The sequence below is a fragment of the Orcinus orca genome, chromosome 7 (genome assembly GCF_937001465.1).
Source record: "Orcinus orca chromosome 7, mOrcOrc1.1, whole genome shotgun sequence".
Classification (NCBI taxonomy): Eukaryota; Metazoa; Chordata; class Mammalia; order Artiodactyla; family Delphinidae; genus Orcinus; species Orcinus orca.
In genome coordinates, this window is record NC_064565.1 from 32,147,729 (window position 1) to 32,172,990 (window position 25,262).

At 34.8% G+C, this 25,262-nt stretch overlaps 1 protein-coding gene across 1 annotated transcript in view; it reads right to left on the reverse strand.

The window, feature by feature from the left end:
* Positions 1–25,262, reverse strand: part of LRP1B (LDL receptor related protein 1B) — a 1,810,989-nt gene that overhangs the window by 886,013 nt on the left and 899,714 nt on the right. Inside the window, exon 7 of the mRNA XM_049711954.1 lies at positions 15,538–15,700. Within this exon, the coding sequence (XP_049567911.1) occupies positions 15,538–15,700 (163 nt within the window). The remainder of the gene's footprint in view (positions 1–15,537; positions 15,701–25,262) is intronic.

The window sequence follows — 25,262 nt, forward strand, 5'->3', positions numbered from 1 at the left end:
TTATTTTACTCCAAATTCACATTTTTTTGTAAGTTGTGTCTTATACTTTCTGTAATGCTTCTTGGCGTGAATATAATAAAGCAGCGATTCCTTATGTAGTTTAAGATAGTATTCTCTCCCCTGGGAGGGGGAAAAATGGCCTCATAGTAATTACTTCTTTACTATCATACATAGTATATGTGGATTAATTGTGTTGAAATAACATTAGCATGCCAAATGAAACTAATCGATTTTTATTATGAAGTTGAAATTGATGATGTGGGCGCTGTCAATGCCAGTTCCCAAGGACAAAGAAGGTTTAGCTATAAAGTTTTGGTGAGCTTATGAGTTACTGCAACTGAATTTTATATATACAAACATACAATTTTTTGTATGTTTCATTTTGCTTATTCACTGGAATAGAACACTGAACTTTGAGAATGTTTCTCTTGAGATGTACAGAAGGAAAAATTATTTTTCACTCACTAGAAAAGAAAGCCATGGCCAGTGGAAATAAATTTTGATAAATACAAGTTGTCAATCTTCTCTATAAGAGGTACTGCTTTCTGATTTTTGAACATGTCTACTAATGAAATTATCTCAAAGAACCTTTCTTTGATTCTTTCCAGAACAATGATCACACATTTGTTACATGAAGAGAAAAATGCTTTAAGAAACATAAAAACATTCCAGTAACTTTTTGCAAGTTAGAAATGCTGCAAAACAATTGTGTAGGGATTTTTTATTTAAACAATTAACGACATTTGGATTCTTTTTACAGAAAAGTATTTATAAAAGTTAAAGTATGCAAAAAGTTTTCAAATAAATGTGTTTTCTCAGCCTGTCTCAAAAGAACTTGGCCCCTTATGATATCTAATTTTAGACAGAAATTTAGAAAATTAATTTAGTCTTTTTCTAACGAGCTGAAGAAATTGGCAATCTGCATGTAGAAAACGGTTAGGGTGATTTAAATCACTTTTTCTTTCAGTAAGGAAATAATTTACTATTCAATGTACTGGTTAGATGCTGGTTTCAGTGTTTATAGGAATACACCAACAAATAGGCTGATAAATGTTATAGTGTGTAATACAGTACAAAATGATAGTGTTTTTTTTAAATGCAGTAGAAACAACTATTATTGATTATCCTAAGGCATTGGTTACAAAGCATTAACAATCTGGCATATTATAACAGAAATCTATTTTTTATAAATATCCTAATTATCTTCCAAACTCCTTTAGCTGCCAAGTCCTGATTTCTACTTTTGAGATTCTTTCACATCTCAAAAGTAGAAATCAGGACTTGGCAGTTAAATCTTCTGACTAGATGCCATCTCATTACAGGCCTCTGAATGTTGAGAAGAAGTTGCCATGTTGACAGCTGTTCTAGACTTTTAGGGAAAATAATAATGATTAGACTGACATTAGCAGTTCTCCTACCTGGTTTGCAAACACTAACTTCAGTTTTAGTCCTTTAGCTCCCAAAGTCATTTGCAGAGAGTTAACTTTCCTTGTTGGCTACAAATATAAAAAGTTCTTTCTTCTCTCAGCTTCAGCATAAAATAACCCATGAATTGGAAATACAACCTTTAATAATGACTACTCTTCAAGTCTCACAGTGCTAATAGTCTAAAACATTGTTTTTACAAATATAATCAAAATGTTGACTAGGAATTTTCCTGTTGTACTAGAATTGCCTCTAAGGCCCAAAATAGAAAACAGTGAAGCTTTAAATAAGTTGTGTGATTTGAATATTTAACCAGATTGGATTAATAACACAGAGACCAGAGAAAGTATGGTAGCCGTCATTAAGAGACAGGGAAAGGAGACATCAAAACAGAGCATGATTGAAAGCACTGATTAGAAAAAAAATGAAATTGTTTTCTATTAATATCCCACTGAGTTGCCTTCATTTAACTCTTTGCTCATCCATTATCTCATCTAATCTTCAAATCTACCCCATTAAATAGGCAAGACAGGGATGAATCATAGTTTGGTAGAGGTGAAAAGTGAAAATAATCAATTTCTCATAACATTCCTGCTTCCTCCCTACATTTTACATATAAAGAAACTGATGAGCAGAGATCAGTTAGTAACTGACAAAGCCAAAAACAGAAACTAACCAAAACTTTGTCAGTGTTACACCTTAAGGTTTCACAAATTTGACTGAGAGAAGTGGTTGTAGATTGTCTGATTCTTTACTTCTAGCCCTTGATTGGGCCTCTCTTCTATCTTTGCATAGCTGAATCCTTCTTATTATATAGAGATAACAGTAAGTGTCATGTGTGACCTTGGAGAAGCCTTCCTGGACCATGGAGTCACCTCTTCCCCATGATCATGATCTTATCCCCTCACTGTGTTTGATTTTCTTTCTAGCACATCACCCTCTGAAATTATTTTGTTTACTTATATGATTATTGGTTGATTTTTTTCTTAATACTCCATGAAGACAGGGAACCTAATTGGACTTGTAGAATGATAAATTCTTATTATTTTATTTGTCATACTATTTGATATACTGTTTGTCAAACAAATAATTTCTAAGCAAGTGCCGTGAGGTCTGGTGCCATCTCATTCTCTAGTCATTGATCAGAACTGCATTTTCCCACTTGATACACAGAGTCAAATAAACCACCACAGCAGAAAATTCTACTCTCAACCTTTTGAGCTATATCTCTTCCAGTCTTCCATCATTGTCTCCTGTTTCCCCTCAACAAAGGTGACATCAAAATGTATCTATCAATGCCAGGTTCCCTCATATAATTTTTGAAGGGGGCAATGCAAAACTCAGAGAAGTTAAATGGATTGGTTTGGGGTTATATATTTAGGAATTACAGGAACCTAAACTAAAACAAGGTCTTTTGCCTTCTCTTTCTAATACAGAACACTTGCTATGAAAGATAAACATTCCCAGTCAGTGTCTGGGTAGGAAATAAACCTCTAGAGAAGAGACCGAGGGTTTATATTACTCTCTACTGTTGTACAGATCTCTACTATTCTGGGACTCCAAAGTTAAAAAAAAAAAAAAATTGGATCCTACTAAAAGGACATCACTGATCTGTCTGGTCTTATCTTCAAGGAGGAGAAATTTAAAAAGCAAATTCAACCCTACCTTAGAGGTAATAATGTTTTAGACTTGTCCCTAGATATTTAGATGACAGATTTTAACTCCATTTTGTAGATAAGTAAATCGAGACTCAAAGTATTTAGGTAACTAATTTAGCTGAATTCACAGGTATAATAAGTCAAAACCAGGATTCCAACCCAGTTAGTGCTGGAGTATGAAAAATACACATTCATAGATGTGAAAGGAAACTGAAATATCATCCACACAATAAGAGCAAACTTAGATTTCATACAAATCAGCATATTCTATCCTCAAGAAAAAAGAATATATTCTATAGCATCTCTCACCTTTACTCTCCATAATATCTTTAAGTGTCAGGAGGTTCTACTTCACATCTCAGTTAAATCTCTCTGTCTACATTTAAAATCTACTAATTCTTGTTTGAATAACAGCTGGTCACTGCATAACCATAAACTTCAAAGACCCTTCATATGCTTGAAGATCATTATTAAGTCACCCTTCAGCCTTCTATGATACGACAGGCCCTATAAAATTACCATCAGGCACAAAAATCATTAGAAGCACCACAAGGCACCATCATTAAATTCACCATCTGGCATAACTGGAAATGTCAGCAAATAGAGAATGCATATTGATGGGCATACTACTGTTTATGCGTTTTAACTGGTCAGCAATGTTAATTATAATTACATCGTCATTGTAGGATTTTATAGCTTGTATGGACAAATGAACATACACTCGATTAACTAACTACAGACTAAATGGAAAATGGTTCTCAGGCTAATGTTTCCAAAAACCATTAGTACTTCTTTTTTTGTTGACTAACATCTCCACAATCATTGAGTGCTGAGCAAACAGACGAATTGGCTCTGCCTTCAAAGAGAACCCAAGCTCTTTTCTAACTTACACTATAGAAGTAATTTCTTAATTTAACCGTTTAAAAGTTAAGGAAGTAACTTTTCCTTTTGCTTTTGTAGTTTCACTGTGGATATTATTTTAATGTTGGCAATGTTAGATTTACATAAACTAATGATATGTTAATAATGCCCTTCAAACACTATTAGTTTATTATGAAAAGTTTTTGCTCTTAAAATTATAAGCAAGGGCTTCACTGGTGGCGCAGTGGTTGAGATTCCGCCTGCCGATGCAGGGGACACGGGTTCGTGCTCCAGTCCGGGAAGATCCCACATGCCGCGGAGCAGCTGGGCCCGTGAGCCATGGCCGCTGAGCCTGCGCGTCCGGAGCCTGTGCTCCGCAACGGGAGAGGCCAAAGCAGTGAGAGGCCCGCGTACCGCAAAATAAATAAATAAATAAATAAATAATCTAGACTGCATAACATTGGCTTAATGGTAAGGCAGCAGCAGCAGTGTAATTGTTCAGGACTGAAAATACTCAAGGTTAAAATACTTGACTAAAAATGTCCTTTGTAAAATCTTGGAGAATATCTTGGAAGGAAAAACGACTGCTTATTGAGCATTGTGGGTTTAAAGGAAGAAGTTTAAAAGTATAATAGTAGTTGTATTAGTCACTGCATGCTTTTTTTGGTAAGATATTACCAAAAAAAAAAAAAAAAAGAGTCTAAGTTAGAATTGCCTGTCTGATAGCAAAAAATGAAAGGGAAGCCAAAACTGGGGTCTCCCAGGTCTCAAAAAGCCAACTGCTTCTAGAACCTGAATAGTAAGAAAAAATATTGCAAATGGCTTTGAGCAACAAAAGCCAATTAAGACTTCTCAAATTCCTTCTGAAGGAATTTATCCTTCAGACAAAAAGTATTTGTTTCCCACTGAATCATTGTTTTCAGGCCTCAAAGTGCCCACCAATATGCTGAAAGAGAAAACCAAGAAAGTGAGGTGGAAAGAAATAATTTGATAATTATTTCTAAACTATAATCAAGCGTGGTTATTGGTATATAGAAATAATGGGAAGCAAAGAAATAAAAAAAATCTACTAATTTTCAAGGGAATTTGTAACTTCAAAAGCCAAGAGCCTGGTTTACAAGATCCTTTGTCTCTTCAAACCTTAAAGCAACTTGAAAGGAACAAAAAACAATCTGTGAAATACCCCCAAGGGAGAGGATATTCCCCTATGCCAACTTTAGATGTAGTATTCAGCACAGCAGACTAGAAAGAACCTCCCAGTGGAAGCATAGATAAAGAACAATGGACAAGGGGAAGTGTTTCAGGGAAAAGAAGTTTTCCCTGAAACATTCCCTGAAACAGAAGGTCTTCCCTTTACTTGCCTGGCAGACTCCATTACTGCTCTGTCCCAATGACTACTGTCTGCTTCCTTCTAAATGGATTTTTTTTTGCTATTTTATCACTGGTCCATCAATTTATATAACTTGTCTTTTGGTTCACACTTTGCTGTACAACAAGGAGCAACAAAAGGACTCGATAGAGAGGACTGCACATCACCTACAGATCCTCTACTTTGACTTAATTGTAGTGGATTCTATGTATGGGAAGAAGAATGCATATGGTTATTTGGTAACAGATGAGAAGACTTTGGCTGAGATGGCAAAGTATTCATTGGAAATGTACGCTCCCACTTTCATCCTATGGTGTTGTCATGGGCAAGCAACTGCATGTCCTTTGCCCATTTTTGAATTGGGTTGGTTTTTCTGCTATTGAGTTGTATGAGTTATTTATATATTTTTGGATATTAACCACATATATATTATTTGCAAATATTTTTTCTCATTCTGTAGGTTGTCTTTTCACTTTGTTGATGGTTTCTTTTACTATTTAGAAACTTTTAAGTTTGATGTACTTCCACTTGTTTGTTTTTTATTTTGTTGCTTGTGCTTTAGGTGTCATATTAAAAAACTGATTGCCAAGACCCCTGTCAAGAAGTTTTATTCCTATGTTTTCTTTTAGGAATTTCATGGTTTCAGGTCTTACATTTAAGTCTTTAATGCATTTTGGGTTAATTTTTGTGAGTTATATAAGATATGGGTCCAGCCTTATTAGTTTACATATGAATATCCAATTATCCTAGCACTATTTATCGAAGAGATTATCTCTTCTCCATTAAGTACTCTTGGCTCCCTTGTCAAAAATATCAGTTGACCGTATATGCTTGGGTTTATTTCTGGGCTCTCAATTCTGTTCCATTGGTCTATGTGTCTATTTTTATTCCATTACCATGATCTTTTGATGACTGTAGCTTGTAATCAGAAAGTGTGATGTCCCCTGCCTAAGCACAATTTTTACAAGTGCTAACAAAGACAATTATCTAACTAAAACCGAAAGAATACCAAAGACTATCAAGATTTGCCTTTTCCCTTTGCATGATTAAAAAAAAAAAAAATGTTGAGTAAAAATCACTTGACATTGGGAAGCATTCACTTTGACCCTAAAAGCCAGGTTAATTTCTCCCAAATCAAACCACTGACAGTCTGGCTCAAGGGAAAATATCAAATTTGGTTCAATATCGTGCAAGGCTCAGCAATTAAGCAGAACAAAATTTAACTCAGCATAAAAGCTGAATGTTGTTTTTACTTTTTGTTCCTGTTTTTTTTTTTTTGTTTAATGTGATTATAATGTATATGGTAAAATCCTGAATTTATGTTATGTGTTCAAGTACTTATTTTATTGTTTTTAAATTTTGTCCTTTCCTTTGTGGTGTTTACAAACCAAGATTCTCTCAAAAAAATATTTTTTAGTAACATTTATGCCCAATCCATTATTTATCTCAGAAATGACAAATAAATTACTGTTTAATATTTTGTGTATTATCTATAAGTTTGAGGGGTAAGCTATAGTAGCCGTATCTCCTGATTGTAATAGTTGATATTTGATGCATAACTCTGCTATACTCCAAGCTCCATAAGAGAATAGATTATATCATTATCTTTGATGCCCTGATCAAACCTGAGTGCTACAGGAAAGTTGTCCATTTATTTTCAAAAGCAGTAACACTGGCTTATTACTACCTCTTGTTTTCACAGAACTTTGCATGTAGCAAACAATTAGAAATAAATTTTAACTAATTGAAAATATAAAATTATTCTTTTCTAGTAACAGCACAACTTCTTCCAGTAGGTAAACTACTCTTGGGCAGAGAGTAAGAAAGCTTTCATGCCACCTTAGAATCATTTTATAAGTGAAACAATAATTTACTTAATATTACCCCAGTGTCTTAGAAATGTTCACATAGCTTGCAAAAGTGTTAGAAAATCTGATAGAATAAAAGCTCCCATCAGCTTCTTAAACTATATCTTTAAAGACATAGTGGAGTGCTATCCACAGTGTCCCCACCCTAGCCTCTTCTCAGTATTGTAGAAAAAGTTACAGAAAGCAAAGAAACAAAAATCAACTGTAACTTGCCTTGAAAAATGATAAAAATATTCCTCAGAAAGAGTTTTAACAATCTGGGCTAAAAGGAAATGGAGGAACTCTCAGAGAAGGTGAAATGAAGGGTTGGAAAATAATATTTGTACATATTCCAAACAGGTTTAGCTAAGTGAAAAGAGGTCCCTCAGTGCCTGAGAAGAACAAAGACAAAGGGCTGCACATGAGAAAGGACTATCATAATACAGTGTCTGTAGAAGATGATGTTGGTTCATAATCCATTTGTCATTCTTCTACGTTATCATATATTCACTCCCATGTCGCACTGTCTTTCATGTGCAGATGGTAAAAATTGTCTATTGCTGTCTCATTTAGGTTGGCATGTACCCAGCTGTGACCAAGAAGACACGAGGGAATATCTGCTTTGGGAGCTCTTCTATACCCAAGGAAGAAATAATGCTGTTTTTTTAACTGAATCCATGTTTCTACATGGGATCCCTGAAGCTTCAGTAGCCATCTTATGACCATAGAGGTATTAATTTGAAAAGCACACACTAAAGATAACATCACAGAATAAAGAGGTAGGAGGAACCCAGGTGGTTAATGCTATTGTTGAGCCAATAAATTAACCAAACCAGGGACTGTCCTAAATCTAGATTTTTAGGTGAAATAATAAATTCCTTCATAATTTAGTCTGTGTACAGCTTTTCTGTTACTTTATCTATTTGAGTGGTCAGCACTAATCAGTGAGAATTCAGAGAAGATATGTCTTTAATAGGGAGTGGCTAGAAGGCTGGGAAGACATTAAGTATAATTACTAGAAATAAATTCTTAAACTCAGTAATTTAGAGATAAGTTTAACAAACACTGAAAACTTATCGATTAAAAAAAAAGAGACAGAGAGAGAACAGCAAAGAGAACAGAGATGTAGAATGTTCTGCATTATTTTGACATTGTGAACGATATGACTCAAGAACACACAGTGGGAGTTAAATCAATGTGGGTTAAGGTTCCATTAAAGGCTGTACTGAACATAATAAGTCACTCCTAGCTGTTCTTCCATATTCCCAGGCTAATTATAATATAATAGAATAATCATTTGTAACTGATGGAGACAGTAATTAAAGGCAATGCCATACATAAACCTCCACTTGAGGAAATGTCTGTGGAGGAATTTGGAAAGAGGTTGAACCTAGAGAAAATTAATTAATGAGAAGAAAAAGATTAACTCATATAAAAGACAGTTCATATGGATTTATACTTTTGGATGTGCCTCTGAACCACTAACTTTAGTCAAAATAGTGCAGACCATGAAACACATAACTGTATATTTATGTTGCCTTGCCTTTTCACATCGGTAACTTCTGAAAGGAACTTTGGATTGAAAAGTGGCAGGTGATAACTCTCCTAAGGCACTTGGTAATTTGGGCTCAAATAGGTAGATGCCAATTTCTTAGATAATTCTCTATTCTAAATCCAAGATTGTTAGAATCACACAGAGAAGGGAGTAGTAGTGTAAAATGGGAAATACGCACATATTTAGATAGCTTATAGATAAATAAAAAGATAGAAATATAGCTAGTGCTATAATGATATCCACTTGAATTTTGATACCGGTAAGAAAACACATAGGCAAAATTTTTGAAATAATTAATACAAATTTATAAGACTAAGGTTGTTTTCATTGTACTGCATTAATCACCCACTGAGTATAAGGAGAAGTGGACAAGTAACTTCCTTGGCATTCTCTTACATATAAATGAATTTGGAGGTCTGCCCACCTGAGTACTACTACTATCTTCAGGACCAAGATGGTCTCAAAAATAAATTAACAGACCAAAATATACTTTTAGCAGTTCATTTTGTTCCTAAATCTTTAAAAAAGAAAAAAAAAGTTTAAATTCAAGATGCACAAAAGGGAAATTATAGCAGGGCAATACAGAAATTCAGAAGAATGATTACTGGAGCTATTAAAATGTTTCCATGTTTTTCTGAGTTTTCTTCTAATGAAGAGGAATATACAAGAAGATACTGAGAGAAACTAAGTTTACATTATCTTCAAGAAACATCTCTCTCCTTGAGCAATAGGGAGTTGCATCTGATTGTGGGAATGAGACATGGCTATATTGCAGTGGTGAAGGATACAGGAAATATCTATCTATCGAACCTATCTATCTAGATATAGATAATCTTTCTGTGTGCAGGTATGCGGGTATGTGTAGAGGGTAGTTCTTCCTTAAAAAGTCAGGACCCACAATTTGCAACATATCACAATATGAATATTAATTTCAAAAGATTAGGGGCAGTCACGAATGTAGATAAGCATCTAACCCTCCAAGACTGATACTTCCAAGAGGAGAAAACAATACATAGGGGGATATCTTTAGATACTTCCTAATGTTCAAACTCATAGAAACTTCAGATTCATCTGAATCCTCAAATCAGTAGATAGTGGTTAGTTGTAGGGGTGCAATCTGTAGCTTTAATTTGCCTACAGTGTACAATAGTACTGCCTTACCCATGGGGGATACATTCCAGGACCTCCAGTGAATGCCTGAAATCATGGATAGTACCAAACCATATATATACATAGCTGTCCCTCAGTATTTATGGGAGATAGGTTCCGGAAGCCCCTGTGGATACCAAAATCCACTCTCTTACATAAGATTGAGTACTACAGTAAATATAGTCCATATCCATGGTTTCAACCAACAATGGGGTGAAATTTCAAGTTGAATCCATAGATGTGGGTCCATGGTTAGTTGAATCCTTGGATATAAAACCCATAGACACAAACCCTGCAGATATGGAGGGCTGACTGTATGTGTTTCCTATACATACATACATATGGTAAAGTTTAATTTATAAATTAGCCACAGTAAGAGATTAACAACAATAACAATAAAATAGAACAATATATTATATAATACTGTAATGAAAGTTTTGTGACTATGGTCTCTCTCTCTCAAAATATCTTATTGTATAAATATAATGTCTTTTCCATCTTAACTAACTGCTTATGCACTGCAGCCATAACTTTTGCAGTTTCAGGCATAACAGCAAAACTAGCATGAATTTCTTTTTCTGTCTTCACAATTTCATGGATAGAAGATTTGTTCTTGCCATACATCTTAGCACCTTGGCATTTTTCTTTTTCTTTTCGTATTAAGTTGAGAACTTTCACCTTTTCATTTAAAGAAAGCACTTTATGGCTTCTCTTTTGCTTATCCAAATTCAGCATCACTGCTTTGGTGCTTTGGGGCCATTATTAAGTAAAATAAGGGTTACCTGAACACAAGCACTGAGATACTGTGACAGTGGATCTGATAACGTAGACTACTAAGTGACTAATGATCAGGGTACACCGGACAAAGGGATGATTACATCTCAGCAGGGACAGAGCTGGATGGCACTACACTACTCAGAACACTGAGTCATTTAACACTCACAAATTAGTTATTTATGGAATTTTTTCATAGTTCTGGACCATGGTTGACCACAAGTAACTAAAACCACAGAAAGCAAAACTGTGGATAAAGGGGAACTGCTGTAGCCTGACGGATTTAATAGCCAAAACTCTGCAACAATTCTACTGTCCTACTGCAAGTGCCTAGTGAGTGCAGGCTGTAACTTGGAACCTGGGCTGGCTCTATGGGCCACCTCATGGATGTGAAAAATTTGGTATCTATCCCAAGGCTCCCCTTGTTACAAAACTTCTTTCATGGTCATAGGCAGACCTACTTCATTTTCTAGCTTCCAACATTCACACAGCATCTCAGATTAGAATTTCATTAATCAGTGCTACTCCCTGATAGCTGTTAACTTTGATTCTATTTTTAATTTCTCAGCCATGACTAGTTTCACCAACAGTGGGGATCCAGGTGGGTGTTAAGAAAGGGTTTATTACCTATTAAATACTGTCAATCACTCCTGTGTGAATTCAACTTCTGAGACTTAAGTTTCAGTCCTCCTCCGCCTCCTGGCAGATGGACTGCTTTTATAGAAAACAAAGACAACACATTTTTCCCCTTAATACTGACATGTGGTCATGGATTCACAAATCCTACAGATCACTCTGCCATTCATTCTCAACAAGTCAAAAGTCCATCCTACATAGAAAAAGGGTATACATAGTACTTGGAACATAGTCAATTTCTGCTGTTTCACATGATATGGGGGATTTCCCTTCTCCCTCAATTTGGCCATCTCACATAACTTTACTGAATATGAGTTCTATACATGGTACCTCAAGTCCCCCAAAATATTTTCCTCAAATTTTCAAATCCAACTTCATCCCTAAAAATATCTCTTCAATTTTACTCTGTTTTTCTAATATTTTTCATCCTTAGGATTAATTGATCCTCTCTTTTGCAATAGTGTTGTAACGATTTGATAATTATGGTGAAATGTATTCTTGTATGAAGTTTAGTGTGATGATTTTAATTTAACAGGAAACTTAGAGCCACACCCTAGAACCAAAATTGTATACTAGTTCCACTCCTGTCCTCAGTTACAACCCTCATCAGACTCAAAGACTATATGGTTTATTACTGAAAAAATTTCGTATTTAAAACTACAGTTCAACCGACAAAGGTAACTGTGAAGGGATTTTATTCTTTACCTTTATCTTTTGGAAGACCTTGAAGGTAATCCAAACATATCTTTCACAACATAAGTTATGAAAATGGTTTCCTCTGCTACTTTCTTCCCTATACCTACAGTTACTCCGTACGTTTTATCCTCCAGCATCACATATACATTTCATCTTTACTCCCAGGCCATATCACTTTATTTTCTCATTTCCCCTTCTTTTACTCAGTACTTGATTATATAATAGATTTAGTCTATATGAAGTAAGCCATTTAAGGAGCATTTGTAGTAGAAAGAGAATTGGGCTAGAAATGAAAAGATCATCTTTAATGAGGTAGAATATTGGTCTCATCACTCAATTCACAACAGTATTGTAAGTGTTGGAAAGATTAGTAGTTATTTTTGAGGCAACATGAAAAAGAGAACTTCACATATTCTACAACTCAAAAAGTATTAAAGTGCTTTATATGTTTGGCATTATTTAATCCTCACAACAGCCCTTTAGTGGATTATCACTATTCATATTTTTTTTTTTTTTTTTTACTATTCATATTTTTAAGGTAAGAAAATAAAGATACAAAGAGGCATCCAACATCACACAGCTAGTAACTAGGCAGGATTTGATCCTAGGGAGAGTGACTTCAGATTAAATTCGTAATCATTGAACAAGCAGAGCTCTAATAACAACTACCAGAAAAGCTATTTTTGATATTGGTTGGACTATAATCTCTATGCTACCTTCAAACTCTAATGACTATATAGAAATAATTTTAGAAATTTCTTCAAGAAACCACTGGAAGAAAATATTGCTAAAATTTGAAATAAAGAAAGTCTCAACAATTATCTCCAGAAAAATAGCCTGAATTAATGAGTCAATAGCAACATCACAAAAACAAAGAAAATGAATAAAAAATGTTTATAAACAATCTCTTCCTGGCAAATTTGGATTGGAGCCTGGCCCAAGTCATATTGATAGTCCAGAGAAAATTACTAATCTATATGCAACCTGTGGAGAAGTAAAAAATAAATTAAAAAAATTTAGAATGATAATAATGATAATATTGTAAATAGGGAATAGGAGGTTGAGAAAAAAAGTACAGCCAAGTAAAAAATATTTTTTTTCAATGCAGCCTGTGGGGAGGTAAGGCAAATCTCCAGCCATTTCCATACCTATTGAGGTCAAGCTCTAAGAGTCGGGTCAGACTTTTAAGACATTCTGATGTTTTCTGAACTGAAGTTATAACAGACAGAGCCAAAGAAATATACCTCAGACGATTAGGAAAAGGTGGGAGAAATTTCACTGGTGGTGCATGTCCCCTTCAGTAGGTCATGCAGAGTTGTTCTAACCTCAACTATTCAAATTACCCTTGAACTCCCAAAAGTAGAAGTTAAAGGAAAAAAAAAAGAAAAGAAAAAACCTGCTGTTCCTTCCCTAAATAGCATCACATTAACCCTAGCCAAATTTCTGATACAGTATTAAGAGAAAAATAAATGTTTTTAAAAAGTGTCCTATTACAAATGGGATTATATTTATAAAAGAGCGGAGCTTTTCCTCCTCTGATTCCTAGAATTCAGGATTGAAAAACGGTGATAGAGAGACAGAGCAAACTCAAACAAAAAAATTCCAAAGAACCTATTGTGATAAATGATACATGACAAAATTACACTTAAACAGTAAAGGAATCCAGGGCCCAAAGGAATCCAGCAGAGAATAAGCACAAACAGTGTGAGGGTTTTCTACTCCTAATTCCTTTGACAAAAATGACAAAATATGGTTCTTTCATGTAATGACAGGGAGAAATAGGAAGCTTGAGAACATAAAACATGTTGCTTTCCAGAAAGGGAGATGGTGTCACATACATTATATTTCAGGTTGGCAGTTTTATTTGAAAAGGGTCTCTGGATCTTTGTTTTTAAAAATGGGGAAAGATTGGGACTTCCCTGGTGGTCCAGTGGCTAAGTTCCCAATGCTGGGGACCTGTGTTCGATCCCTGGTGAGGTAACTAGATCCCACATGCCACAGCTAAGACTCGGCACTGCCAAATAAATACATAATTTTTTTTTTTTTTAAAAGAATGGGGAAGGATAAGAGTGGTACAAAAACAGGAGAAACACAATAGCTTCACCTCAACATTTCTGACAGACAAGACTATCTAAAGGCTAATTTTAAATTCAGTTAGCACATCCAGGGAAAACCACGCAAGCAAATATATTTCTAAACAGAATGCCAAAAGAATGTTGTTAGCACATTTGTAATTTTCCAGTTCTTCCTTACTACACTTAACCAACACCCAAACAAATCAGTTTAAATACAACTTCTCTTACTCATGTCTTTTGAAGCATCACTGCAGTCAGATTGAGTCAAGTAACCATCTGCTGCAAATACAAATAGAGCTACATTCAAGAATTATATTACACAGCCTTCCTAGCAAAGCTCTTACGTGCAAGCTGTTCTTGTCAAAATCAGAACCATTGTGATGATGCATCTTAATATTCAATCAGACTTTAAGAGTGACAAAAGTCCACATATGGATGACAGCTGTTTCTTCAGTCAATATTTTCCCATTTGTTGAATGGGGACTTATGGCAGTTTAGGATATGTTCCATCAGACATTTCAGCCTGAACTGCTTGGGGACGATTACAAAAATAACAAGGATAATATTTTAGTTTTCAAATCTTTGCTACAACTTACATCTGAAAAAAGCACCAGCTCTTCCAACTAAAGTTTTACACTATGCCATTAATTTGAAAGTATCCTTTCCCAATAGTTACTGGTAAAAAAAAACTGGCTTTATAGAACTTTATAAAATACCATAGTGTTTGTAAAACTAAAGCATAATTCCTATATTAATTTTCTAATTATATGAACAGAGTTATTGGAAATTTAAACATGTGTACCTATATTTTGAAAAATTATAAAATATTAAAAAAAGATGAATGAGCCTATTAGCTAAAAGAAGTTCAGATAAAATAAGGTCTCTTTTTAACCAATAGAGTGGCTTGCAAAATTGGAAAGTCAAAGAAAAAGTGAAGATGGACTCTGATGATTAATTCTGTAGCTCTATAGTAATATAGTGTTTACACATCAGCAGTTAGAGAAAAAAAAATGGTTTCAACTAACAAAGACGACCTTAATGTTATACTAGTACCCTTGAACATGTATTATGCCCCTTTCATAAATCCTAAATGTTGTGTTGGAGCTAAGTTTGTTAATAGTCCATCTTTCAGGTAGTATTTTTGAAGCCTGCTAACCACAAGGTCCACTGCTAAATAACTTAAGTCTCCTCTCTTTAACTTAAAACTATGCTGAGGGTCTTCTCTGGCAACCCCAAAGCAATTCTTGGAAGAGTAGTGGGTTATCTGTGTCTTAGGTTAGCCCTGCAATACTGATGTGTTAAGGAATTGCTATGCCCCACCTTCTGATGGTAGATTACAACTTCTTTTTTCCTTACTGCAATGCAACTGCTCAAATAAACATTAAAAACATTTTATGAGCCTGTCGTCTTACATTCCACAACTCTTGTCAGACTCTGATTTTTTTAAACAGAAATTATTTCAGATCAAACACTATAAAGAAGAATTTCTTACCCTGCTATTGGATCTACTGCTATTGCCTTAGGATTATGAAGTTCCAGGTCAATCAGGGTGACACACACAGATCCGTTGTAATCACACACAAAGATCCGGTCACTGACATGGTCCACAAAATAGAGATTTCTGGTGAGCCAGTCAATCGCCATTTGTTGCACATCTGAAAAACACACACACAAAATCACTGAATCACAGGTGCGAATCTAGTATCATAAGCCAAAGAGTACATAAGTCTGCCCAAACCACCACAGAGGATATTTCAAAAGTACAGGTAGTTTTATGATTAAAAAAAAAAAAAAAAAAAACCTGCAAGGATAACTTCTTCCTATGCCAAAGTAAGTAAGTAGTTATTCTGTAAAATAATGACTACCTCTTGATACCCTTCTTCTTGCTATCTAAGGACTGAGGATGACCTAGATAAAAGGACAAGGAGTTTCTAAATCCTAAAGAATACGTATTTACAATAAAATATTTCTCCTAGTTTTTGCATTTGTCCAAATAGTTCATTTAACCCCATGGGCATAAGTGGTTCAGTGGCACAGCTAAATGCTTTAGTAGTAAGAGGAGTAAATACTTTTTGTGAACTAAGGTAAACCCTTATTTTCAGATCCTCTCCTATTTAAAAAACAAAACAAAACAGGAGAGGTAGAAAAGGAGAGCTGTAAATACCTTTATTTACAAAAAGTATCCAATATTTGGAAATAGAGCAAAAGGAGGAACATGTTCTTTTAATGGCATATGTAGGCAATGTAAAACAGGATTGCTCAAAGATTGATTAATTCTCTAGAAGAGCACTGTGAATACTACTTTCTTCAATATTGGAAATATTCTATTATCTATGCTGTACAAGAAAATAATGACTAACTGTGTCTAGTGAGCATTTAAAATGTGGCTAGTGTGACTGAAAAACCAAACCTTTATTGAATTTCACTTTAATTAATTTAAATTTAAAAAAAATGAGGAAGCTAGTGACTGAGATGGATGGTGCAACTCTAGAAAAATGTACCTGTTTTTGTTTTTTTTTAAACATCTTTATTGGAGTATAATTGCTTTACAACGTTGTGTTAGTTTCTGCTGTATACCGAAGTGAATCAGCTATATGTATACATATATCCCCATATCCCCTCCCTCTTGCGTCTCCTTCCCACCCTCCCTATCCCACCTCTCTAGGTGGTCACAAAGCACCAATTTGATCTCCCCATGTGATGTAGCTGCTTCCCACTAGCTATCTATTTTACATTTGGTAGTGTATATACTTCAGTTGCTACTCTCTCACTTCATCCTAGCTTACCCTTCCCCCTCCCTGTGTCCTCAAGTCCATTCTCTACATCTGCGCGTTTATTGCTATCCTGCGCCAACGTTCATCAGAACCTTTTTTTTTTTTTTTTTTTTAGATTCTATATATATATGTGTTAGCATACGGTATTTGATTTTCTTTCTCTGACTTACTTCACTCTGTATGACAGACTCTAGGTCCATCCACTTCACTACAAGTAAGTCAATATGTGCCACATCTTCTTTATCCATTCATCTGTTGATGGACACTTAGGTTGCTTCCATGTCCTGGCTTCTGTAAACAGTGTTGCAATGAACATTGTGGTACAAGACTTTTTGAATTATGGTTTTCTCAGGGTATATGCCCAGTAGTGGGATTAATGGGTCATATGGTAGTTCTATTTTTAGTTTTTTAAGGAACCTCCATACTGTTCTCAATAGTAGCTGTATCAATTTACATTTCCACCAACAGTGCAAGAGAGGTCCCTTTTCTCCACACTCTCTCCAGAATTTATTGTTTATAGATTTTTTGATGATGGCCATTCTGACTGGTGTGAGGTGATACCTCACTGCAGTTTTGATTTGCATTTCTCTAATGATTAGTGATGTTGAGCATCCTTTCATGTGTTTGTTGGCAATCTGTATATCTTCTTTGGAGAAATGTCTATTTAGGTCTTCTGCCCATTTCTGGATTGGGTTTTTTGTTTTTGTGATACTGAGTTGCATGAGCTGCTTGTATATTTTGGAGATTAAACCTTTGTCAGCTGCTTCATTTGTAAATATTTTCTCCCATTCAGAGGGTTGTCTTTTCATCTTCTTACGGTTTCCTTTGCTGTGCAAAAGCTTTGAAGTTTCACTAGGTCCCATTTGTTTATTTTTTTTATTTTCATTTCTCTAGGAGGTGGGTCAAAAAGGATCTTGCTGTCATTTATGTCACAGAGTGTTCTGCCTATGTTTTCCTCTAAGAGGTTTATAGTGTCTGGCCTTACATTTAGGTATTTAATCCATTTTGAGTTTATTTTTGTGTATGGTGTTAGGAAGTGTCCTAATTTCATTCTTTCACATGTAGCTGTCCAGTTTTCCCAGCACCACTTATTGAAGAGGCTGTCCTTTCTCCATTGTATATTCTTGCCTCCTTTATCAAAGATAAAGTGACCATATGTGTGTGGGTTTATCTCTGGGCTTTCTATCCTGTTCCATTGATCTATATTTCTGTTTTTGTCCAGTACCATACTGTCTTGATTACTGTAGCTTTGTAGTACAGTCTGAAGTCAGGGAGCCTGATTCCTCCAGCTCCATTTTTCTTTCTCAAGATTGCTTTGGCTATTCTGGGTCTTTTTTGTGTCCATACAAATTGTGAATTTTTTTGTTCTAGTTCTGTGCAAAATGCCAGTGGTAGTTTGATAGGGAATGCATTGAATCTGTAGATTGCTATGGGTAGTATAGTCATTTTCATAATCTTGATTCCTCCAATCTAAGAACATGGTATATAGCTCTCCACCTGTTTGTATCACCTTTAATTTCTTTCATCGGTGTCTTATAGTTTTCTGTATACAGGTCTTTTGTCTCCTTAGGTAGGTTTATTCCTAGGTATTTTATTCTTTTTGTTCCAGTGGTAAATGGGAGTGTTTCCTTAATTTCTCTTTGATATTTTTCATCTTTAGTGTATAGGAATGCAAGAGATTTCTGTGCATTAATTTTGCATCCTGCTACTTTACCAAATTCATTGATTAGCTCTAGTAGTTTTCTGGTAGCATCTTTCGGATTCTCTATGTATAGTATCATGTCATCTGCAAACAGTGACAGTTTTACTTCTTCTTTTCCAATTTGTTCCTTTTATTTCTTTTTCTCCTCTGATTGCTGTGGCTAAAACTTCCAAAACTATGTTGAATAAGAGTGGTGAGAGTGGTGAGTGTGGGCAACCTTGTCTTGTTCCTGATCTTAGTGGAAATGGTTTAGTTTTTCACCATTGAGAATGATGTTGGCTGTGGGTTTGTCATTTATGGCCTTTATTATTTTGAGGTAAGTTCCCTCTATGCCTACTCTCTGGAGAGTTTTTATCATAAATGGGTGTCAAATTTTGTCAAAAGCTTTTTCTGCATCTATTGAGATGATCATATGGTTTTTCTCCTTCAATTTGTTAATATGGTGTAGCACATTGACTGATTTGCCTACACTGAAGAATCCTTGCATTCCTGAGATAAACCCCACTTGGTCATGGTGTATGATCCTTTTAATGTGCTGTTGGATTCTCTTTGCTAGTATTTTGTTGAGGATTTTTGCATCTATGTTCATCAGTGATATTGGCCTGTAGTTTTCTTTTTTTGTGACATCTTTGTCTCGTTTTGGTATCAGGGTGATGGTGGCCTCGTAGAATGAGTTTGGGAGTGTTCCTCCCTCTGCTATATTTTGGAAGAGTTTGAGAAGGATAGGTGTTAGCTCTTTGTATCTGTTTTTGAGTTGAGTATTTTCTATTTGATCAGAACTACACTGTGAAATTTCATGCTAACCTGTTGATATTTATCTAGTAGAAAGGATAACCCCCAAAATTCTAGTCTCTTATCCTGTGAGGCACTGATCAGTTTTATACCTAACTACAGATCTCATTTAAACATTCCTTTTCTTTAAGATGCCTAGAAGCATTCAATTCCACTAATGCTGTTAGATCATCAGTATTGGGCTGGTTCTCCCAATAATGCCATACATAAATTTCTGGTCTATATTCATTCCTGAATTTTATGACAGTCATATATTTATCTATTGAAAATTATAATTTGATATCTCCTTGTTTGAACTTAATATGGATCTATGATTCACTGGCTAAGTAGAGTTTCTTTCTGTAATCTGAACCTAAATGTTCTTCTTGCTCTATGCTTCAAAAGATTCTTGGTAACATGTTGTTACATGAATGATATTCTTTCAATAAAAAACTAACATAGATGCATATGCCATCATTATATTCATAATGGTATATATATATTGTCAAAGCAAGGTAGAGAAAGCAGCAATTTTGTGGGAACTTCTATCAGTCCCTACAAGAGCAAGCAAAAAGTACATACTGAAGTTCACTGGATACAGATTGTCAGTCTATCAATTACAGTTTCATTTCTGAATTACACAGTCTTTATGGAAACATAAGCATTTAAATGTTCCACAAAGTACATGAATCAGTTCAGCAGCCAGGAGTTTTAAATTTCTGAACTATTTTTTCTGTCTCTAGAAATGTGGAAATGTATACTTAGCTTTGTTTTTTATTCCCTTTGCATTATTATAGCAGGTAGAGAACAGAACGCACTGTTTCAAATGCCATTTCAGATACCTAGGGTTCTGATAAATTATATGCCAAAGTCCATTCAATGACCAATCTCTCATGCTAGGCATGCAGTTGGTTTAGTCTATGCAATTGTAAATTCAGACAAAGGAGACGTTTGACAGCATTCACAACTTCTTTCAACTCTGTATGGCTGCAGAAAGATGCTCTGCTACTGAAACAATAGGTATTGTTAACAACATCCTAGTTTGAAGCGGCAAGGTCTCACTAAAGAACCTAATAATTAGCCAAACAGTGACTGTGCGAATTGGCATTGTTTCCTTTTCCTATACTTGAAGTTTCTAACTGCTTTTAATGTGTTTATTGAGATTAGAGAATTAAAGCAATTAAACAAAGAGTTCCAGTAAGTGATAGATAGATAGATAGATAACTTGAACATTTTAGATTTTTACGACATTACAAAATTGTCTCTAAAATTTTAGTAAGACCCTTATTACTTTACTGTTACTAGAAAAAAAATTACATATGTTCCTGTTATTATGTTTCTCTAGTTGCCTTTTATTCACTCTTCAACCAAAAGTGCCCAGGATTTTGCCCTCACTGTTCTTTTCAAATAGCTGCTTTATGGTCATTCAGAATTTCTTACTTGCCAAAAGCCAAGTTTGCTTTTCTGTTCATGTCTACAACATCTGAAAGTATTGACCACTTTCTTTTGAATCATAAAATAATCTAAATATCAATATTGATAAACTTTTAAATTACAGTGAAAAAAATATTGAAAGTATTTTGAAACTTGTTAAAGTATTATGTAAATATAAGTAACTTTATCTTTTTAAAACCCAATATATGTTAGGTGTAAAAACTTAAAGTTGTACCCTGTGGCAATTAATTTAAAAATTCAAGGTTAAAGTTTTGAAAAAGAAGATACTTATGATAATCTATAATTGGATAAAAAAATGTTACATCAGCTTTTTCATCACATCCTAAGGCAAGGAATTAACTAACAGAATTGGTGAATGTAGAACTTAAACACTTTTGATTCACTACAGTGCAATATATACGCAGCGTTACGGACTAAATTGTTTTCCCCCCAAATTCATATGTTAAAGTCCTAACACCCAGCACCTCAAAATGTGACTATATTTGGAAATAAAATCTTTAAAGAGATTATTATATTAAAATGAGGCCATTAGGGTGGGCTCTAAACCAAACTTATTGATGTCCTTTAAAGAGATTAGGACATACAGAGACAACACTGGGGCTACCTGCACATAGAGGAAAGGCCATCAGCAAGCCAAGGAGAGAGGTCTCAGAAAGTCCAAACCTGTAGCACCTTGATCTTGGACTTCCAGCCTTCAAAACTATGAGAAAACAGATTTCTGGTTTTTGAGCCACCCAGTCTGTGGTATTTTGTTACGGCAGCTCTAGCAAATAATACTACTCAAGTATTACTTCAAGTATTATTCAGTAGAGTAGTTTATGCCACAAAATAATTGAGAACAAAGTCAAAATCTTGCTAAGAAAAATTATAAAAGGAATGTCTGCATGTGTGTTTAATGTCATACTGGACCATTGTCTAATAGGCCCTTTCAAAGACTGTTTAGTTCCTCTAGGGAATATACCTTTGTTTAATTTACAATTTAATATTGATTAGGTCCCAGTCTCTATGAATTTAAATATTAATGTGTAGACCGAGACATTAAAAAAAATTTTTGTCCAATAGAGATGCAAATGATTTCCATCAGGTAGTAAATATAACCCCAGTTTTACTGTCCAGTATGACATTAACTCGTTTTATATCTCACTTTATAATCTTAATTCAGAATTTTTTCTTTCACTGATTGTAAATACTTCAGTCTTTTCTGTACTTCTTTGAACCAGATTTACCATCCTGTTGGTTCTCTTATTAATGAGCTAAATAATTCCTTAATATGCATTCATTAAATATTTGTACAAGTCATGTTTTTAACTTTTTGAAAATTATATATTGACAAAGTTGAGTACATGATTTTTCTTTAATTATTTGCTATATTTAACTAGCCAGAAATAGCAAATATAAACATCCACAAGATTAGAAAGATAACATAAATAGGTAAAACCTGTTAAGAGGGATTATGACAAACCTAGATGATGACTTAAATGTATACATCTCCCTGAAAAAGAAGACTCAATTTCAGCTGATTGTTTTGATACAGAAATGCTTTATTGTTTCAAAGAAGCGCAGAATAAGTATTTCTGAACTTCATTTGAAGTCTGCCAATTTCTCAATACAGTAAACTGATGTTTTTTAAATTATAAAGTATTTTGTGTTTCAAACAAAACCTGTCTGTGGCTAAACTGGATCAAAGGCCTCTAGTGTGATTATACCAAAGTAAAGCAGTGTATATCATTTAGTTCAGCCTAACTCCCTACTTAGAGTATGTTCTACTTCATAAAAGCCTCTGCTTTTGTATTAAATAAATATAATATCCAGTTTACAAAGTGGCCAGGGGATTAAATCAGACAACACACATTAAGAATCCAGTACAATGACATGTAGTAGGTACTCCACAAATATTAGTTGCTTCCCAGAGGGAACTAAAAGACTGCACTTTAGTTTATGTCTCTGTGACAGCTTATAAGGAGCACACACTAGAGAATAGCACAGTACTAGCAATACATAAGCTAACTGATAATAAGTTAGTAGTTTTGATAATCTAAAAAATGCGTCCACTTGCAAAAGGTAAAGCTTAATTCTCGTCCACTTGAATGCGGGCTGTTCTTTGTGACTGGTTTGTACGAAACAGAATGTGGTACAAACTTAGAGAACAAACTTATGGTTACCGGGGGGAGGGGTCGGGGGAGGGATAGTTAGGGAGTTTGGGATTGACATGTACACACTGCTATATTTAAAATGGATAGCCAACAAGGACCTACTGTATAGCACAGGGAAATCTGTTCAATATTATGTAACAATCCCATTTGTTATGTAAATGGGAAAAGAACTTGAAAAAGAATAGATACATGTAAATGTATAACTGAATCACTTTGCTGTACACCTGAAACACACACAACACTGTTAATCACCTATACTCAAATATAAAATAAAAAGTTAAAAAAAAAAAATAGAATGTGGTAGAAATGACACAGTGTGATTTCCAAGACTAAGTCATAAAAGGTATTATAACTTCCATTTTGCTCTCTCTCTCTTTGCATCACTCACTCTGGTGGAAGCCAGCTGCTATGCTATGATGATATACAAGCAACCTTGTGCCAAGGCCCATGTAGGAAAGGAGAGAAGTCTACTGCCAATAATCACAAGAATGGGCTTGAAAGCCAGTCTTCCAGTCCCAGTGAAGCCACTGGATGCCTGCAGTCCTGACCAACATCTTCACTACAACCTCATGAGAAACCCTATGACAACCACCTAGCTTAGCATTCCCTGAATTTCTGACTCACAAAAAGTGTAAGATAATAGATGTTTGCTGTTTTTAAGCCTCTAAGTTTTGGGGTAATTTGCTATGCAGAAATAGAAAACTAATATAGTAGTCAAATCCCTATAACTTTTAAAAATAGATTTTGTTGACTTCCCATCACTTGGATGTTATTTTTAGACCTATATCTAAACTAGACTGTCTATACCAATGACAGTTTTTGTTCCCTTGAATTACCTGTAATTCAGCTTAATGCTAAATCATGAAGGATATTCCATAAATGCTCAAAAATGAAGCCAGGGAAATTTTAAAATAACTTGTCTTGAAATTTTCTGCTCTACTTATACGAAATATGGTTCTGTGATGAAACAACTATATTTGGCCATGATCAAGATGATCCCTCACACAGTCCTCTCCTCAAGAAGGGTAGAATTAGATAGACAGTGCTAGCATCATGAAGAAAATAAGACAGGATAATGACTTCCGTGACTGATCACAGAGGGAATTCTGAGGAGGATGATATTTGAACTGAGCTCAGTGTGACAAGAAGTTGTTAGGCATGTGGAGAATTAGGGGCAGAGCCTACCAAGGAGGAATGAGCTTGGTATATTCTAAAAATGAGTAGAAGTAGGAGGAGCTATATCATAGCTTAAATATGGATACCAACAGATGGAGAGATATACCATGTTCTTTGATTGGAAGACTCAATATTGTGAAAATGACTATACTACCCAAAGGAATCTACAGATTCAATGCAATCCCTATCAAATTACCAATGGCATTTTTTACGGAACTAGAACAAAAAATCTTAAAATTTGTATGGAAACACAAAGGACCCCAAATAGCCAAAGCAGTCTTGCGGGAAAAACACAGAGCTGGAGGAATCAGACTCCCTGACTTCAGACTATATTACAAAGCTACAGTAATCAAGACAATATGGTACTGGCACAAAAAACAGAGACATAGATCAATGGAACAAGATAGAAAGCCCAGAGATAAACCCACATACCTATGGTCAACTAATCTATGACAAAGGAGAGTCTCTTCAATAAGTGGTGCTGGGAAAACTGGACAGCTACATGTAAAAGAATGAAACTAGGACACTCCCTAACACCATACACAAAAATAAACTCAAAATGGATTAAAGACCTAAATGTAAGACTGGACACTATAAAACTCTTAGAGGAAAACACAGGAAGAACACTCTTTGACATAAATCACAGCAAGATCTTTTTTGATCCACCTCCTAGAGCAATGGAAATAAAAACAAGAATAAACAAATGGGACCTAATGAAACTTCAAAGCTTTTGCACAGCAAAGGAAACCATAAACAAGACGAAAAGACAACCGGAGAAAATATTTTCAAATGAATCAATGGACAAAGGATTAATCTCCAAAATATATAAACAGCTCATGCAGCTCAATACTAAAGAAATAAACAACCCAATCCAAAAATGGGCAGAAGACCTAAATAGACATTTCTCCAAACAAGATATATAGATGGCCAAGAAGCACATGAAAAGCTGCTCAACATCACTAATTATTAGAGAAATGCAAATCAAAACTACAATGAGGTATCACCTCACACCAGTTAGAATGGGCATCATCAGAAAATCTACAAACAACAAATGCTGGAGAGGGTGTGGAGAAAAGGGAACCCTTTTGCATTGTTGGTGGGAATGTAAATTGATACAGCCACTATGGAGAACAGTATGGAAGTTCCTTAAAAAACTAAAAATAGAATTACCATATGATCCAGCAAT